The sequence below is a fragment of the Stegostoma tigrinum genome, chromosome 14, assembly GCF_030684315.1.
Source record: "Stegostoma tigrinum isolate sSteTig4 chromosome 14, sSteTig4.hap1, whole genome shotgun sequence".
In the NCBI taxonomy this organism is placed as follows: Eukaryota; Metazoa; Chordata; class Chondrichthyes; order Orectolobiformes; family Stegostomatidae; genus Stegostoma; species Stegostoma tigrinum.
In genome coordinates this window covers 64,478,874-64,499,147 of record NC_081367.1, presented here as the reverse complement: position 1 = coordinate 64,499,147, position 20,274 = coordinate 64,478,874, and the positions used below count along the sequence as shown (strand labels likewise).

General features: G+C 43.6%; 1 protein-coding gene across 21 annotated transcripts in view; it reads left to right on the top strand.

Annotated features, from left to right (window-relative positions):
* Positions 1-20,274, top strand: part of mbnl1 (muscleblind-like splicing regulator 1) — a 782,985-nt gene that overhangs the window by 605,017 nt on the left and 157,694 nt on the right. For 12 of the 21 annotated variants that reach the window (XM_048542650.2, XM_048542652.2, XM_048542659.2 and 9 more), the window contains one exon: positions 11,400-12,581. The exons of 7 other annotated variants lie outside the window; for them this stretch is intronic. In XM_048542650.2, the coding sequence (XP_048398607.1) occupies positions 12,408-12,581 (174 nt within the window). In that variant the 5' untranslated portion in view covers positions 11,400-12,407. Of the gene's footprint in view, positions 1-11,399; positions 12,582-20,274 lie in introns of those variants that run through there. 2 more of the 21 variants (XM_048542664.2, XM_048542669.2) reach the window with 1 other exon arrangement.

Sequence of the window (20,274 nt, the reverse complement as noted above, 5' to 3'; positions counted from 1 at the left end):
ATATTGGAGTGGAAATTGCTGATCAGCTGCCTCTGCAAAAAAAAATTGCGTTTTCAGCAGATACAACAACACAGCTTCACACTAAGAGTGCCAGAGTTAAAGGGAACAGGGTAATGCAATGACAGTAGTAAACTCCTGTTTCACCTCTGTCGTTGAATTCTGAGTGCAGTAATGGAACAGGAGTCCAGCTGCATGGATGAGCATAGCTTGTGGGAATTCTCGACTTTGTACCTCTGTAAATAGGCACCATCTCATCGCTGCCTGCAGAGTATTGTGATGTTTTATATGAAAGGAAGTGTAAAAAATGTTTGCTGTTGTCACTACTGCTTTGTCCTTGCCAATATTTACCTCTTTACCGACAACACTGAAATAGAAAAGCAGATGATCTGGCCGTTGTTGCGTTACTGTTTCTGGAATCTTACTATGTTCAGAATTGACGAATGTATTTCCTGCATTGTAATAGTAATTATACCTCAAAGAGCTGTTCATTGGCTGTAGATTGCTTCATGAAGTACTGCAGTTCTGAATACTGCTGTATTTCTGTAAGTTTATCACTTCTGTACCACTGTGTGCAAGGACCCATAGTTTTCATTTGAAGTATACGTCTGTGGGATATGAGCATCGCTGGCTGAGCCAGTAATTATGGCTAATCCATAACTGCCTTTGAGAAAACCCTTGCCTTTGAACATTGCAGTCCACGTGGTGTAGGTATATCCGTAATGCTGTTTGCAATGGGGCTCCTTAACTGCACATCACGGAACAAAAATGCCCTCCAACTTCGAAAAACATCAGTCAGGGAACAAGACCTGAGGCTGTGAGGGATTCAGTGAAGCTGTGCACACATTATTGGGGTTAACATGAGCAACCATGTGAACTGGGCCACATACAAGAATATTTGCTGAACTAGAGAAGTAAGAAGAATTAAATTGATTCTCATAATGAGAAATCTCTTGCTGGTACATCAGACAACAAACAACTTGCATTTATGTGGCATCCTGGTAGTTGGTGATGTAACGGTAATGTCATTGCACCAGCAATCCAGAATTTCAGTTTGCAAGTTTTGCCACAGGAAGCAGTTGAGGACAAAGCAGTAAATGTTTACAAGAAGGAGTTAGATGTAGTTCTTAGGGCTCAAGGGACCAAAAGGTACGTGGAGAAAACAGAAATTGTACTAAATTGGATGATCAAGTATGCCCATATTGAAACATTGCACAGAAATTGCTGACAAAGCTCAGCATACCTAGCACCATCTGTGGAGGGAAAGCAGAGTTAATGTTTCGGGTCGAGGGACCCTTCCTCAGAACAGTTCTGAGGAAGGGTCACTCGACCCACAGTGCTTATTCAGATTTTTCTTCTTCACAGATGCTGCCAGACCTGCTGAGCTTTTCCAGCAACTTGTGTTTCTGACCGCTAGGAGAGTCCCTCAGATAAGGTGAGCTTGGTTTAACTGGGATTGTATTTACAGATGTTCGGAAGAATGATCAGGGATATCACTGAAAGGTGTAAAATTCTGACAGAAAAGGACAGGTAGACGCAGGGAAGAAGTATCGCTTGGCTAATGTGGCCTAGTACGAAAGGATATGGGATAGGCCATTTCGAACTGAGACAAGAGGGTTTATGAACCTGTGGAATTCTCAACCACAGAAGGCTGTGGAGGCGAAGTCACTGAATATATTGAAGAAAGAAATAGATTTATAATGGCTAAAGGTTCCGAGGGGAACGGGAGAGAGCAAGTTTGTTGTGTTGAGCTCGAGGATCAGCCATAATCACATTAGATGGTGGAGTAGGTTTAATGGGCTGAATGGCCTAGCTATACTCCTGTTTTCTTTGTTGCTATCTGACCTCAAAGCTAACTGGACAGAATCTCAGATTAGCGCCCTTTAATGCTTACACTAATGTCATGAATTAATGTATCGAGCCAGCATTTAAGGTTCTTGTGAAGTTTTGTAGCTTGGGTTGTGGATGAGGCTGTGAATCACCAAGCAAGTCAACAACCTCACTCAGCCAGCGTATTTTAACCTGTTTTTTTCAGTGTATGTTTACTGACAAAATATCAGGGTTTTTTTTACTGTTGTTTTTTTCCTTTTTAGGCATTGAGTTACACAGAGTGCCACATAAAATTGACTGAGTTCCAATCTCCCCCGATAATCTTCGTCATCCTGGAACTCAGTTGACTCGAAAGACGATTAGTTTATAAGAGGAAGACTTGCATTTGCATAGCACCTTTCAGAACCTCAGGATGCCCCAAACTGCTTGACAGCCAATGAAGTATTTTCAAAGTGTAAAAACTGAAAGAACTGTGGATGCTGTAAATCAGGAACAAAGATGGAAGTTGCCGGACGCATTAACTCTGATTTTTTTCTTCGCAGATGCTGCCAGATCTGCTGAGCTTTTCCAGCAACTTCTGTTTTTGTCCCTGTATTTTCAAAGTGTAGCTTGTCGCTGACTGCATGACAGGAAATGTGTTGGCTAAGTGTACACGCATTGAGCTCAGGTGACCGACAGAGATGAATGGCGGAGATTATCTGTTTGTGTTAATAATTGAGGGTTTATGTTGGCTGAGGCACGGGAGAAACTTTGTTCTTTGAATTATTGCTTTTATTTCCACCTGAGTGAGCAGATGGGGCCATGAATTAACATCTCAACTGAGAGATGTTAGAAGTTACCCGGCAGGATGGCCCAGGGGGTACAGGAAAGCGTAGGCGCTGATGGTACTGCAATACGACACTCATTTTAATGCATTCTACCTGCGTCCTTGCTGCATGTATCCTGCCAGTGACTAACTGTGCCAGCAACGTCTCAGACATATCGCATTCTTGCTTGCAATGGGTAGCAACCACCTTCAGCACAGAGGACAAGCTGAATGTCTCGCAGCCCTTGCATATGGGATTAGAACAAGGCAGCTCAGCCAATAACCGTTGTAATCCTGTTTCTACGTCCATGCCCTGGCTGCATATGCAGATCAAATGTTGAAAATACGTCTCTTACCTGCAGAATGTTGCACGTGATGTTTGTCTGTGGGGTTTCTTCTGATCTGACCTACATTAGCGATCAGTGTTGCAGGCACACACTCTGAAAGCTAACAGTGCAGTGGTTTCACGCACAAAGCAGCCCTCCCAGCTGATGATTGATGCAAGATTAAGAAGTGCCCAGGGTTTCATTTCTGGGCTGTATGTTTGCCCAGGGCTCAGCTTCCCAGAGTGGGGCTCGTGACTACCAAGCGGGATTGTGAGCCGAAGCTTTAGGTTCTTGAACTTTGACCAACTAAAGCCCAGCACAGTTCTCTGTCCCTACCCAGGTCTCTGACAGCTCCTCTCTACCCACGCCCCGATCGCCACTATCTCTGAGCAGTTGCCACAATTTTCAGGCCTTGAAATGGGGTCGCATTAGGACTACACTTGGTAAGCACTGACTGAGACAATTAAGGATTATCTGTTGAGTTACAGGCCAACCACAGTCTAATTTAGTAGAGCTTGTGTTCCTACATTGTATAAAGTAAAAAGTGCACTGCTCACACTGGGTCATCTGATGATTGAATGTAATGTCCTATGTAAGAACATAAGGGCGTAGGCATTAAGATCAGTCCTCAGCCATTCAGCCTGCCTCACAATTCCACATGATGACAGAATTGTTATGGTATAGAAGAAAGTCATTCGGCCCATCCTTCCTGTACCAGTTCTATGATCTAGGCCATTTCCCCATACTTGCGATACCACTTATATCCAAATAATCATCCAGTGCCCTCTTCAGTCCCTCATTCAATCCTCACATTACCTAGCAGTGCATTCCAGACCCGAACCACTCACATTACCGTTGCTTCTTTTGTGCATCACTTTAAATGAGTGCCTTCTTGTTCTTTATTCTTCTGTTAGTGGGAACACCTCATGAAAATCTCGATCAAATCTCCTCTTCAAGGAGAGACGACCCAATCTCTTCAAGCTATTCCCTTAAATGAAGTTTCTCATGCCAGGAATAATTCTTGAAGTGACATGATATCTGTCCCCACCCTGGTTCTAAGTCCCTTGATTGCTTCTCGCACCTGCTAGACTCAGCAATGCTTCAAGTTACCAATTGGTTTTGTAATGCTGGGTTTGCAGCCCTCCAGTGAACAGCTGTCACACGGATGATGGACCAAATGGCCTCTTACTGTGGTGCAAGATTCTTTCAGACTTAATCAGATAATAAACAGAAGGAGGAGCTCCGAAGGTATTTTTGTCTCTTCCTTGCACTCTGACTCAGGCTCATTGGAATGCTCTCACAGCAACTCAGCCTGTGAACTATTAACTCGACACAAATGGAGATGTATCTGAGTTCCAGTGCTGCATTTAAAACGAGGCAGAAGGCAGCGTACCAACCTAGTCATTGGGCAATTTAGTCATTTTACATGAAACTGTTCAGTGAAGCCTGAGGTAGCCTTAAACGTGCCATTGCATCGTCTTTTGTGATATTTGTTTTGGAGATATAGGCATCGGGAGACAATGGCCTAGTGGTATTATCACTGGACTATTAATCCAGAGATCCAGATAATGGTCTGTGGACCCAGGTTCGAATCCCACCACGGCAGATTGGGTGGAATTTGATTTCAATGAGTGTCTGGAATTAAGAGTCTAATGACGATTGTGAATCAATGGTCGATTGTTGGGGAAAAACACATTTGGTTCACTAATGCCCCTTAGGGTCTGGTCTACATGTGACTCCAGATCTACAGCAATGTGGTTGACTCTTAACAGCCCTCTGGGCCATAAATGCTGCGTAGCCAGCGATACCCATGTCCCGTGAATGAATAAAGGAAAATAAAATCTGGCAAGGTTGGCACTCAGTGTCCATTCCTCATCATCTTTGGGAGGGTGGCTAGGAGCCACCTTCCTGAATTGCTGCATCCCAGGTGGTGCCAAGCACCCCATTCTGCTGCTTGGAAGGGGATTCCCATGAGTTTTAACCAGTGAAGGAATGACAAGTATAATCCTGAGAGCTTGGACTTGGTGATGTTCCCTCACACATGCTGCTCTTGTTCTCTGAGCTGTTGCTGGCCATGACTTTGGGACCTGGATCATGGCATTTGTCTCCTTATAGAGTTTACAGTCAAGCAAAGGGCCTGGATGTAACCAGACTCTCAAAACGACTTCATTCTTAGACATTGAGGGTGAGGAAATAAACTTAAGACTCCATTATTTGTGAATGTCATCTGAAGCCTTAGATAAAATTAGTCATTCTTAAACATCCCTTTCTTTAAATGCTTGATGCTGTAACGTCAACAAAGCAAAAAGCCAACTTAAAACCTGCGGAAATGGGGCAAAGTGGAACTAATGTAAAAGATCAGCCAGGATTTGTCAATTGGCAGAATAGTCTCCAGGGCGTACTTTTCACTCCTGCCCTTACTTCTAAAGTGTTTGTGCATATGTTCTGTGAAAGACAGTTTCTTTTCTGCCACTCTTGTTTCTTTTACCAGTTACTTTCTATCTGTGCTCTCTCATTCTTTAGCCCCTCGCCAGTACGAACAGTTGCTCCCCATGGACTGTGCCAAACCCACTGTGATTTTGAAGACCTGTGTCACATTTCCTCTCAGCCTCTTTTCTCTGCTGGTAAATCACCCCAAGTTCTCTGATCTATCTCATGCCTCCAGATCCAATCATGAATCTTTTCTACACTATCTCCGGTGCATTCTCATCCTTTTTAAAAGTCTGACACTGGACACAATTCTGCAGTTGAACCAAACCAGTGTTTCCTGGCCATGTCCGCTGTACTGAATCCCTTTGAAATGCTTCAATCAAATTCCACCTCGTTCTTCTGTATTGAAAGGAATTCAACCCAGATTTATACGTCCTGTTCTCATAATCAAAGAAGAATTATAGAAACCCTCTTGTGTGAAAAGAGGTGATTTGACCTATTGAGTCTGCACCGAACTTCCAAAGAGCATGCCAGCTCCCCACATCCACTGTGACTAATTCACAGAGCCTGCACACTGTATAGGGCAATTTATCATGGCCTTTCTACCTAACCTGTATATCTTTGCACTATGGGAGGAAGTCAGACTCCCTGGAGGAAACCCACGCAGGCATGGGGAGAATGTGTAAATTCCACACGGTCACCTGAGGGTGGAATTGAACCTGGGCTACTAGCATTGTGAGGCAGTGGTAATAACCATAGTATCACCATGCCACCCATTCAAAACTGTGGTGTTACACCAGTCAACTGCATCCATTTCAAGTCAATATCTCTTTTCTGAGCTGGGCTGTCCAGAACTAATTGATGTACTTCATCTAGGGCCTGGACTGTGAAAGCGAAACCTCAACCCTTTCGGATCCCAGTTTCCTGAAAAGCATACCCAATGCTCTGTTAACCTCAAATGGCTGATAACTCCTCTAATGCACTTGGCAAAAGAACATGATCCAAATTTATAAGGTCATTGGGATGTATTACCTCAGATTTACACTTACACTTTTAAGGAGAATAAAACTTGAGATCATAAATATATACCAATCACTCATAAATCCAGTTTAAAATTCAGGAGAAGTAAAGTTCACTTGGAAATCAGGGAGGCCAATGCAATGTTAGCATTTATTTCAAGAGATGTGCGGCTGAAACTGTATAATGCTCTGGTCAGACAGCATTTGGAATATTGTACGCAGTTTTGGACCCTGTCTCTAAGGAGAGATGTGTTGGCATTGGAGGGGGTCCAGAGGAATGATCCTAGGGACGAAGGGTTTGTCATTCGAGGAGAGCTTGAGTAATCTGGGTCTGTGCTCGATGGAAGTTAGAAGGATGAGGGGAGGTCTCATTGAAAATCCAGAATATGAGAGGCCTGGATTGAATGGACACAGAGAAGATTTTTTCCACGAGTAGGAGAGACCAGAACCCAAGGGCACAACCACAGAGTGAAGGGACGACTCTTTGAGACATTGATTAGAAGGAATTTCTTCAGCCGGAGGGCAGTGAATCTGTGGAACTCATTGCCACAGAAGGTGGTGGAGGCCAAGTCATTAAGAGATAGATAGGCTCTTGCTTAATAAGAGGGTCAAAAGTTACAGGGAGAATGCAGGAGAATGAGGTTGAGAAACGTCAGCCATGACTGAATTGTGGAGCAGACTCGATGAACCGAATGACCTAATTTTGTTCCAATATCTTATGATTTTATGATCAGTCAGCACCATTTTCTCTTGCAGTATAAATTGTGGTGATTGTTTGAAACTTAGCATTCTTGTGTTTATCCCAGTGAGAGCAAGTTCAAATACTTCGACAATATGTCTGTCTTTCTAGTAGTATTCAAGCTCTGCATCACATGAGGGAAATTTTAACCCAGCTTTCCAAGCAGGATTCTCATGGGATCAGATGGAGTCCTGCTTTTACGGGTCCACTTCATTTTACCCTCTGTTACTTCCAAAGATTAAGAAAGACTTACGTTAATACGATATATTTCCTGCCCATCTTTTTTTTGCAGACAATTAAGTATTTTTTGACAATACGATCATTGGTGTGTTGTAGGAAAATGACAGCTAATCTACATGTATCAAACAAAAATGTGATAATGACTATCTTATTTTTGCAATGTTTATTGAGATTTAAGTGTTGGCCAGTATTCCCTTGCCGACCATGAAATAACACTCTGAAATCTTTTAGTTTGTCCTGTGAGAGTAGTCAAGGCCTCAGTTTAACGTCTGCCTTGAAAGACTGTGTGCAGAACCTCAGGCAGTGCAGCACTTTAACAGTACCGCACTGGGGTGTCAATTGAGAGTAATTGGCTGGGCTGTAAAACCAGCACTGCATTCAATCCGGTCTGTTGTCTGACTGGTTGATTAAGTTTAAACTACTCCCAAAATGCAACGTTCGTCATATTCCTTTTGCAGTTTAAATTAGCCTCATTGTCTGTTAAGTTATATTAATTGTATTTTTCAAATTACCTTTCAAATAGTTCTTCATGTGTCCAGCTGTCCTTGTGTGACTAAGCTTGTACTTGTTGTGCACTCTTCATATCAGCACTTTCCATATTCACATCCTCACTTCCAAGGATTAAATCAGTTTACCATCCGATTAGTACACTGGGGCAGAGAAAGAGAACCTAGTTGTACAGTTTAGGCCCTGATTTGGGACTGAGTCCTGAGACCCTGACTGATTTACAGACTAAGTCGGTGACGTCCGTCATGCATTCACAACAGCAACATGAATGAGTGGCACTAAGGCTGATGGCAGATGGTCAGCCCGAACCACGTTGAATTTTCTTATTACTGGTCCGAATAGAGTTGCCATCTCTGTCCAGGCACATTACTGAAAATTTGATCACGAGCACCAACACCCCATGATGGTAAAGCCTTTCGACTTGGAATATAGAGGTACAGGCTATTGGGAATATGAGTTCAAATCCCGCCAAGGGTGGAATTTAGATGCTATAAAACAGCAATTCTTAAATTGAATGCCAATCTCAACAATGTTGACTGTAAACTGGTGTAAAAATCCATCTCATTCATTGATGTCAACGAGAGAAAGAAATCTGCAGTCCTTAACCTGCCATTCTGCATGTGGCTGCAACAGTGCAGTTGACTGTCACCTCTCCTCTGTGATAACCCAGCAAGTTGAGCAGTTAGTTCTGGGTAATGAATGTTGATGTCACCGCTCAAACCCGTGTCCCATCAAAGAAGCACTGTCACAGCTTGTGCCTTCCTTTAGCCAATTGGGAAAACAGGTGGAATCCTCAGTGGGAACAGGAGTGAGGGACTGAAACAGTGTGTGCATGAGGAATATAAACAGCATCTCCTCAAAGAGAAATAGATGTTGTTCTTTTTCTGTCATTTTTACTTTCTTTATATTTATGTGTTCAGTCCTCTTTTGCCCCAAAAGTAGAATCAGCCATTGCCAGAAACGGGAAATGCAGGCCGAAACGCAGCAATGAAACCACGTTAAAAGACACAGTGCTCATTGTAGCAATTGGAAAATGTAGAATAATTTTGAGGCCTGTGCTAATTGCTGCAATAGTCTTGCAGCCTCACTTTGCAGGTCCCTAAATAAGTACTAACTTACATTGATTTCAATCAACTCCTCACCACATGGGAGCGTAGATGTTGCTCATCAGTCAAGATGGAGTGTTTTTAATTCAGCTCATTTCAGGGGTATAATTGGAGTCTGGCTGGGCATTGTATTTATAAATGTTTAGTGCCTGGGATGCACTTTCCTGGGAAGATGATGAGTCCGCGGTGGTCCAATCGTGCATTCAGGTTGGGCTAAGGAGGGATCACCAATCAGCCTTTCCACCCCTGATTGTTGTCCATTGACTTTTCTCTCCCTTGCTCCCTCCCCTCGAAGTAATTTGCTCACTGACGTTCACCGCCCGTAGTGAACCCCAGGTTGCGAGGCAACACTAAGGTGCCTCTCCTACCCACCTATTGCATTGGTCGAGGCGACAGGGAGGATGCAGAGGGGTTGGGGGTTGGGGCGGGTGTGCAGAAACAGTTTTACAATGAACACAAAATATCCAGGACAGGAGGGGTGGGAGAGAATAACATCTATTTTCAACTGAAGGTAATTCTCACTCCCTCAGTGGACAGTTTTGTTTCTGTTCTTTCCTTTGCAGCCAATCACTAATCGCCCTTTGGAATGAGTGGCTCAGTTAGCCATTTCAGAAGTGGGTCAGTTAAGTGTCAGCCCAACATTGTTGTACACCTGGAGTCACATTTAGGCCCAGGCCAGGCATGGATGGCAGACTTCCATTGGACATTGAGGAAGCAAATGGGTTTTGAAACATGATGGTCACAAGTGAGACACATTGACAACTCCAGGCTTACACGGTGCTACAATGGGATTTGAACCCATGTCTCCAGAAAGTTAGCCAGGGTTTCAGCATTACTAATACTCTTGTTTACACAACACTACTGTTTACCCAAGTGTTACATTTACCTAAAGGGGAATGGCAAAGGAGGTAAGCTTCACAATATCAATTCATGGTTAGTTAGGTTGTTTGAGGGATGCATGGTGAAGGATGTGTGTGTGCATCTGATTCCAGCAAGCCTTTAATCTGATGCCATCACCTCCAGTGCAAGAAGGGCAGTGGGAATGAAGGGATGGCCTCAGCGAGCAGTTTGAAAACCCACAGGCTTGTGAAAAACAAATTGCCTTCCTGAATATTTAATGCTGGCGTAATGGAATCACATTTTACTTTGGCAGAGCTCTCTGGGTCTGCCAGGCATCCAGGCTGCACTGTGATCTCTCTGTTCACCATCGAACATGGATCTTGACTGTGGCAAAGAGAAAGGTCACACAGGCAGCGTTTGTTAATGACTGACTTGGCTGTGATATACTGAGAAAGTGGTTGCTGGCTGAATGGAAGGGTTTAATACCAACACAGAAGCTCCACTTGGAGTTGGGACCTCGTTTGGTTTCAGGGAGTGGGTATGCGGTTGGCTGTGGGTGAGGGGTGGGGAACGGGAGGAGGGAATGTACTTTTCACAGCAATCCCCTTCTTCTCTCTCTCTCCTGGACGTTCCTGGCAGCGAACAGCAGTATCAGCTTGTGCCTTGCGCAGTGCCCAGTTAACCCCAGAGTCTGTGGGACTAAGCTTGACTTTTGTGCATTTTACTTGTGAGTGCAGGACGGTGCGCCTGTGAGCTTGAGTGAGTGAGTGTGTGTGGGTGTGTGTGTGAGAGACGGTGAGCGTGCCAGCATGCATGCACACGTGTGTGCAAGCCTGCGAGTGTGCATATCAACGCGCGTATATGAGTTGCAAGTGAGTGTGCATGCGTGGGCGAACGCGTGCATGTGTGTGTGGGTTGCAGGTGTGCCTGAGTTGATTATGCATGTGTGTGCCAGTGAGTGTGTGCATGTGTGAGCATGTGCATGTTACACGTGTGCCTGAGTGAGTGTGCGCGTGTGAGTACGCATGCGTGAGATTCTGCAGGAGCTTCGACCATTGCTGGTAGCCAGTGAAAAGCTAACCTGGATTAACCCACTAACTGCATGTTGGATAATGACCTGAGACGCAAGGGGAACGAGCACATGGTTTCACTTCATGCAGCAGAATTAGTCGCAACTGACGAGCGTTTTTCTGTGCTTCTTGCGTAGCAGCGAATGTCTGACAGGTGCGACCTTTCATGAGACAGTCAAAATGATTGGCTCGCTGCCCAGAATATTGCTGCAACACTCTCCTTGATTGGTTGTCTCCCTGTCATTCATTGCTTCACAAAGGTTCAAACTGCCTTTTTTTTCCCCAAAGTAGTGTACAATGGCTGGCTGTATCATGCTGCACTGTAAGTATTTTTGTAAACGCAGGTAGACTGTTGCCTTTGCATGTTACTTCCAGCTTGACGCAGGAAGATTTATTTTTTAATTTCCAGATCATTTCTTTTATTTTTTAAAATTGGGATGGGAGTTAAATGCTGGTTGGTAAAATGTTGATGTATCTGTTTCTCCTACAGGTTGGTACTGAGAAGTGCCTTTCCTGGAATCTCTGCTGCTTCGAAAAGCTTCTAGAGCAGTCTCTGCTTTATTGTCTTGCTTGCTACCAGCTAGGACTGCAACAACTGCACATCCAACCCTTCAGCTTTAGTACAATCACCCATTTCCCCCCCCCATTCTTCCCCCCCCAGACCCCCTCCTTCCTCGTCTTCCCCCTTGCCCAGCCCCTCCCTTTCATTCCCACCTAGGTCTGAAAGAGAGAGAGAGAAAGAGAGTGAGGGAGAGAGGGAGAGAGAAAGAGAGAAAGAAAGAACAAACTTTTCGCAGTATATCAGCCTGGCATTGCTCTCTTGCTATTTCACTGTATCGAACAAAGAATTTTCACACAAACAAAAAAAAACTCTACTGAAACACTTACCTTCTGCCTGAAACAACCGAGGGGATTAAAACAAAAAAAAAAGTCTGATCCCGGAAGGTCGGATCACTTTAAATTGCTGCAATCAGCTGGGCAGAGTTGGTCGATATTGATTGCCATATCAGCGAGCTGGATGTTACCTCTCGAATAACTGGCACTGTGCAACAGCTGGGATCCTCACTGAGAGCTAAGCCTTGACCCATCTCCAAGCTTCAAAACAGGCCTCAGATTGGGAACACGTTATGGGTCACTGAGAGTGCAATTGCCCTCCATCTGACGAACAATTCCATACCAATGATAGCACTGTTACTTTTGCAACCAAAATAGAGAGAAAAAATACAGAAGAAAAGCCTTTATTCTTTCTGAAATTCTTTTTTCTAAAAAAAAAGAATCTTCGCCAATCTAATGCCAGGGGTTTTCTCTGAAAGGAAACTTCCTTGCGGTGATTTTTCTGTCGAGAAAGCCTTTAATACACTCAAAACGAGAAAAAAAACAAGGTTATCTTTTATCCCCCCCAAAAACCGTCAAGTTTTTCTTTAACCGACGTTCTGCAATCGACGTGTTTGTCTCTACGCTGTTCCGGACTATATCGCCTGCCTGTCAATTCACAAACATGGCCGTTAGTGTGGCACAGATACGGGACACAAAATGGCTGACACTGGAAGTGTGCAGAGAATTTCAAAGAGGCACTTGCTCACGACCAGACACGGAATGTAAATTTGCACACCCTTCCAAAAGTTGCCAAGTTGAAAATGGACGAGTAATTGCCTGCTTTGATTCACTGAAAGTAAGTACAGAAATGAGCTACACGCGGGTGTGTTTTACTGTCAGTTGCTGGGCCGAAATACTGTGTGCGCGCGTACGCGCGTGTGTGTGTGTGTGTGTGTGTGTGTGTGTGTGTGTACGCGTATGATGTTTTGTACACCATTCAAGTGATGATGATGGACTGCCCAGTGTGCGAGAACGGTGGGGAGGGTGGAACATTGTAATTGAGTGTTGATTTCAGCTATGCTAGTCACTGTTTATGCTGTTACTTTGCGGAGTAAGGTCTTCACACTGATGTCAGTGCAACAATTTGCAGGGGATGAGAAAGCAGCTTGTAAGTTAACCAGATATTAGTAATGCCTACTGTGGAGCATGCGTTCATTGAAGTGTGTCATGTTCCTTGAAAAATATGTATGCTTGTCTGTGAATAATATTCTAGCCTATGGGTGATGACTTTGCTTTTTACTGCCACATCTAAGCCCCACACTGGTTTCCAGGGAGCAGAATCAAGAGGTTTGTGTTCGGGACTAGTGCTCATCGGAGCTGTCCGTGGAGAAGAATGGTGGCAGTCAATGTGCCTCAGAGTTCAAGTTCCTCAATGAATATAGCCTGCGTAATTTGCCGCCTATTTTTGGACCTGCTACTCTTATGGAGCAAAGACTTTGTTTAAGGTGGGCAGGTTGTTGGGGCTTGTGGAGCAATTTCCTGAAATTAAATGACTTGACCATTATTTCAGCAGCTTAGTCATAGATTGCAATAGGCCAGGCAGTTACTCCAAATAAGGGGACGAATGTGCTTTTTGGATAACACAGGACGCAAAAAGGACTTGACCAAACCTGCCTGACAAGTGAAGCCAGGTCCCGAGACAGAGCAATACTCAGGTTTTCCTGAGGCCTACGCCCAAGGCCTGTGGACACGTGTTCACTGTCAACTGTTCTTCATTGTTCACAGACTCAACACACAAAGGCATTGTTATTCACATGTCGTTGTTGTGATGGTGACAAAATTGCTCTTCTTCCTCTTTCCAAATACAATCAATTGCACTGCCATTTTAATTCTTCCCCTCAGTGTCTAATGAAATTAATGCTTAACCAAGAAAGAAGCTCCACTATCCACGACACACAGCCTCACTCGCTTGACTCAGTGAAATGATAATTTTAGAGTCGGTTGAGTGAAACAGAAAGCCAGCGTGAGATGGTTGTAGCTGAAGTGGTTATAAGTGACTTTTGGGAGAGATTCGTCGTGCAGTTTGGAGGTGGGGGTGTGAGCTTCAGTTCTTCTTGACATCGTAATGTATGACGTGGATGGACAGGTTTGAAAGGGAGACACACACACACACACACACACGCACGCACATACAACCGTGTACTGACCGACCGTCCGATGTTGATGGGCACAAACCCTTCATTCCGTGTGGACAATGAGATAGAGACAAGGATAGAGACAAGGTTTGGGCATGAACATAATAAAGATGCTGCTATGTTGGTGGAACTGCATTGATAATGTGAATGGTTTACGTTGAGTTATGATATATGATCAGACCTATGTGAGCCATAGAAGGAAGTGACTGAGAGGACTTCATGGAATTGTATAAAGACAAGAAAGACAAATGCAGAACCACATCAGAGTAGGCAATTAATGGTTGTGCAATTAAGACAGTTTGAATAATCCGAATGGATTGTTGATGTGAATATGAGCTGTAATAAGGGTAGACAAGCACCTGGTTTAACATCACACCTCTGACAACGAAACGTTGCCTCAGTGCTGAACCGGATTGTCAGCCTAGAGGCACAACAGGCTGATATCTGGAAACTTTACACCCAGGAGAATATCTGTTTGGTGGTCTAATAAAGAACAAAGCCTAGAATCATTCAAGAAGCAGTCAGATTTTCTCAACATGTCAATTAGGATTGGTCAATTGACGTTTCTCATCTAAATCCATTTCGTGGTTGTGAGCTGTGCACACTGTGCTTTGAACCTTAAAAGCTGCCAACAAAATAAAGTTAGGAATTCTCCAGTCATAAACAGCAGCTATTCCCTGGGTATAAAATGATCTTTTATAGGGAACTGAATAGCGTAGAGGTGATCATATCATCACACATATATTGTGAGCATAGCTGTGACTGGGCACAGGCTCATGTTTGACCCCTTATATGGAAGAGTCAGTGTGAGCCTCAGGAACTGAGCTTGAGTTCTAAAGGACGTAGGGCTTTGGCTGTCCATGAGCGTTGAAAAATCATTGCCTTTTTTTGATACCATTGGTGAGACCGCATTTGGAGTGCTACGTACAGTTCTGGTCATCTTGCTACAGGAAAGATGTTATTAAACTGGGAAGGATGCAAAAATGATTTACAAGGATGTTACCGAGACGGGAGTGTTTGAGTTAAGTTGCTAAGATGGACTAGAAAATTGATGCCCAATCCCAACGCCAGGGCTTTGCAGGAATCTGTTGGGGCTTAGGAAAGGAGAAAGTCAATGGTATTAGCAAAAATTATAGCTGAGTTGATAAAATTGAGGCAACATATGTCACCTCTTAGACCCTCGTTTACCACTTAATACATGAGGAAGACACATGGTTGGCGTTCACTCAGTATTCAAGCTCTTCCAGTGCAGTGTCTATAAATTCCACTGCAACATATTTGCACTTAATGAACCTCCAGACTGTCTTTGGTATTTCCAATGAGTCACTCTGTGTTAGAAAGGGATTAGTGAGGAGAAGATGGATCTATCAGACTCTATATCCACATCCTCCTTTATGTCCAACTTCTAAGGGGAACTATGAGAGAGAGGTGTTGAATAAATTTGGGTCTTTTATTCCTTATTTATACCCAAAATATTTTTGGATAGAAAACCATTTGAAAAAAGCCTTTAAGTTATTCATTTTAGCTGTGTAAAGAGAACTGCTTTTTTTTTAGTTCCCTTCGTTAAATAAGTTTGTCTGTCTTCCGTGCTAATATTTTTCTCTGGACAACCCCCTGCATTTATCCAAAATAGGGCAAAGGAGCCACAGTGGGGATGAGGAGTGTTTTTTTCAAAATGCAATAAGTTGTTGTTTTCTCAAATGCAGTGCCTGAACGAAGCAAATTCAATAATAATTTTCTGAAGGGAATTCAATTTTGGAGGGATATAAGATTGCATGGTTAAGAGGAAAAGGAAGAACAGAATAGGACGAACTGCAGTGGTTCTCATTAAGGCCTATGTACTGGGCCAAGCACCCTCTGTGTGTACTGTAAGATTCTCAGATTCTATATTTTAATATGAAGTTCTAATCTTTTATTCTGAAATGTTTCATTCTCGCCTTCCCCCTAATGAGACTGAAGTTTGCCTGAATTTCAAATCCCGTGACAGCAGAAACAAGGACTTATTACACACTTCTCTCTTGTAATGGTCATGAATGCTCCATTTTTTAAGAAAGTTAACTCAGTCTAAAGATTCAGGCATCACTGACTAAGCCAGCTCTTATTGCCCTTTCTAACTGCCCTGGACGAGCTGGTGGCAGACTGCCTTATGGAACTGCTGAAGTCCTTGGGGTTTAGAGAAACCCACAATGTTGTCAGGAAGGGAATTCCAGGATTTTGGCAGTGGCAGTGAAGAAATGTTGATGCATTTCCAAGTTGAGGTGACATTGCACTCAGAGGGAAAGTTGCAGACGATGATATCCCAAGGATCTTCTATCCTTGTCCTTTATGCTCATGCTTCTGTTTTCAAGTGGAGAGACTTAGTGGTGTGCTTCAGGATGTAGCTTAGTGGATTAAACTTGGTTATCAGTAAAATTCTGCTCCAGAGATTTCAGTGTGAAATCTTGATTTCGAACATCACTGTTCTGTTGACAGCATCCTGTTCTTAGTTGGACTGGCCACACTAAATTGCCTATCGTGTCGAGGGATGCACAGGCTAGGTAGGTTAGCCATGGGAAATGCAGGGTTACTTGGATAGGGTATGTCTGCGTGGGATGCTCTTTGGAGGGGCAATGTGATTTGATGAGCCAAATGGCCTGCTCCCAATCTGTAGGGATTCTATGCAATACTGCTAGATGCCTCAGTGAGCACCACTATTTTAAAATGAACCCTTTAGGCACTGGCTTCCACTCACATTAGATTGAAAGAAGCCACCATGAGCTCTGGACTCAGCATCTTGATTCAGGTTGATTTGCTGAGGCCTGCATTGACACGCCTGCTCGCTGTGATTGGAAGTAGAGTACTTTCCATGGCTGGAATACAAGTCCTCATTTTTGCCAAAACCAAGTCGCAGAATGTGCCATTATGTCATAAAAACGTGATTGCATGATTTTCTTTAGTTCGACCAAAAGATTCTGCGACTGCACTCCATGAGTTGGTGTGACCCTTGCTTTCAGTGATGGCCGTAATGTTTCTTGACATTTGTGGTATACTCAAATGTATTTTGAATACTTTGCACAACTGTACGGTTCCATGTTGCAGCTGTAGCGTACAGCCGCTCTGTGGTTTAACAGTCAGCCAAGCATTTATTCTCTCATTTCTGTTTTAGCCATTGCTGCAGATTGAGATATATATGCAGGGCAATCTGTCACTTTCCTCACGCCTACAATTATAAATGGTGACATTTTGAGGTGAGCATTCATTCAAATGGAAGTTGTGGCGCTGTACAATGAGGGCTTGTCTTTATTCTGCTGGCCTCCTCTATGTTTTTCTGACAATCCATTTAGTGTAATCAGAAACAGATTTGTTCAACAAATGGCTTGCAGAGGCTGGGCAGAAAGCATAGGCCTTTTCCCTGGCAACCATGGCCAGGAAGTTACGATCGTCCGATTGCGGGAAATGAGTGGACTCACTTAGGCAGTAAAACACATAACACATTCTTGGCATGCACTGTAACCTTCTGTGGATAGAGTAGTAGTTCCAGAGCCAACTCCTTCATTTCCACCCTCATGATGATCTGGAATGAAATTCGGATTTTTTTTCGTAGTTAAGGAGGCCAGTTTCAAGCCTAAAAATCTGATTCGTTGTCAACAACTTACATTTATACAGATCGTTTATGTTGTAAAACACCCAAATAACTCTTCACAAGAAGGTGATACTGAATTACAAGAGGAGCCATTAGAATAAACAACCAAAAGCTAAAGAGAGAGGTTTAACTGCCCTGTAGGAGGAGGGCAATGGAGTTTAAGGAGTGAATTCTAGACTGTTCTTTACATAGTGGTAAAAAATGGCTGCAAGCGTTGGAAGAATTAAAATCAGGGGTGTATTGGGACCAGAATTAGATTTATATTTAACTGCCACATGTACTCAAGCACAAAAGAGAATTTTTAAACCTTGCCAATGTCAACTAAGGAGCAGAGGGACAGTGGGTCAGTGAGACTGAATTATTGTTATAACTCCCCCATTTTATTTGCAGTTTGGATTTGTCATCATGACACTATGCAGGGACCAGAGATTTGGGTGGAGATGTTCCCTTTAGTTGTTGGGATCTGAGTTTTTAATCTGAGGCAAACGTGTGTTTAGACTGACTAAACACAGAGGAAATATGGGTGTGAAAAGACAGTGAGGCCCATTGGGCCTATGCCATCCATGACATCGCAGTTACTCCCATTTGTCAGTAGGGACCGGGACACTGCTTTGACAGTTGGGTTAGCCACAGTAGAGGAGGGAATTTTGGACAAAAGGCTTGTGGCACCTTAGCCATTACTGATTCCAAAGGAAGATCAATTAGGACTTAATTTTTTTTTCTTTCTTCTTTCATGGAATGTGGGCATCGCTGGTAATTTTGTTGACCATACCTAATTGGCATTAAACTTCCCCTTCACTGGCCTGCTAGGCCATTTCAGAGGACAGTGCAGTGTCAACCATACTACTGTGGACCTGGAGCCACATGATAACACTTTGAAAAAAATTCTTACTATTGTATTACTTGCAATGCCCTGGACCCAATACAAAGAAAAAAAGAACAGAAAAACATAGTACAGACCCTTCGGCCCACCAAGCCTGCACCAACACATGACGCCTTGCTAAACTGAAAGACCTAGTGCCTCCCTGTCGTCTGTATCCCTCTATTCCCTGCCCCTTCATGTGGCTGTCAAGATAACTCTTAAATGTTTACAATTGTGTCTGCCTCCACCACCTCCTCTGGCAGTGCATTTGAGCCATTTACCACCCTGTGTGTGGAAAAAAAACTTACCTCTTGTATCCCCTTTAAATTTTCCCTCTTATACTTTAAACCTATGCCCTCTACGGATTGACATTTTTATCCTGGGAAAAAGGCTCCAACTATCCATTCTATCATGCCTCTCATAATATTGTGAATCTCCAACAGGCTGCCCTTCACCCTTTGATATTCAGTTGAAAACACATCAAGTTTGTCCAATCTCTCCTCCATAGATAACACCCTGCAAACCAGGGAACACCAGGGTAAACCCTTTCCTCTCCAAAGCCTCCTTGTCCTTCTGGTGGAGCGGCAACCAGAACTGTACACGGTATTCCAGATGTGGCCTGACTAAAGTTCTATACAGCTGCAACATGACTTGCTACTTTTTACAATCTGTACCCCGACCAATAAAGGCAGGCTTGCCAAATACCTTCATGACCACCATTATCACTTGTGTGGTCACTTTCAGGAAAGTGTGGACCTGTATGCCTTGATCTTTCTGTACGTTAATGCTGTTAAGGGTTATTTTCTATTGAATATCAACCTATTTGATTCATAATTCAGGCATTTTTGATGGTTTAGTTTTGAGTTGTGGGTAGTGCAGACAAGACAGTATTTGCCTTAATATGCTGAAGGGTATTCAGATTAATCATAGCGTGTGGAGCTGGAATCACATGTTTATCAGAGAAGGTGAACAACTTACAACTCCCATCCCTCAAGGCCATTAGTGCACCAGGTGAGTCTATACAACAGTCTATTTGTTGTCACTGTCTTTTCCCTTAGAGCTGACTCAAAGTCACTAACTTTATTAAGTGCAGTGTCACAAAGATATGCATTGAGTTTGGAAACCAGTGACACAACCAGAACCTGAGCTAACCATCAGCTCAGCTCCCTTCCCTGAGATAGTCTCAATCTGCAGGATTTTGTTGTACTCTAACCAACCTCAAGGCTTTCATCCTGATGAAAGGTCCCCAGGCTTAATGCGTTAACTCTGCTTTCTTCCCTCAGATGCTGCCAGACCTGTTGAGTTTCGCCAGCAATGTCGGTTTCTGTTTCAGATCTCCAGTGTCCGCAGTTCTTTGCTTTGTTTCTGAACAGCCATGTTTTGCATCTGTAGCTCTGTCGATACAGTGGGCAGAAGGATTGGTAACTTACAAACAAGCTCACAGTTTCTTTTTCTCCGAAGTATGACTTGTTGCCAGAGAGCCACTCCTGCTCGTCAGACATTTACACTGCTGTGCTAAGGATTCACAGTGGTGTTACACAAGGAGCATTAAAGACTAAAGGCAATTAAATTGATCTGTAGTGGTGAATTACAATTGAATGACCATAAGATGTAGGAGCGTAGATTCATAGAACCCCTACAGTGTAGAAACAGGCCATTCAGTCCAACAAGTCCACAACACTCCTCTGAAGAGCATCCCACCCAAACATTATTCCTCTACCCCTACATTTCTCCTGCCTAAGCATCCCTGGTCACTATGGGCGATTTAGCATGGCCGGTCCACCTACCCTACATATCTTTGGACTGTGGGAGGAAACCGGAGCACCCGGAGGAAACCCACGGAGAGAATGTGCAAACTCCACACAGACAA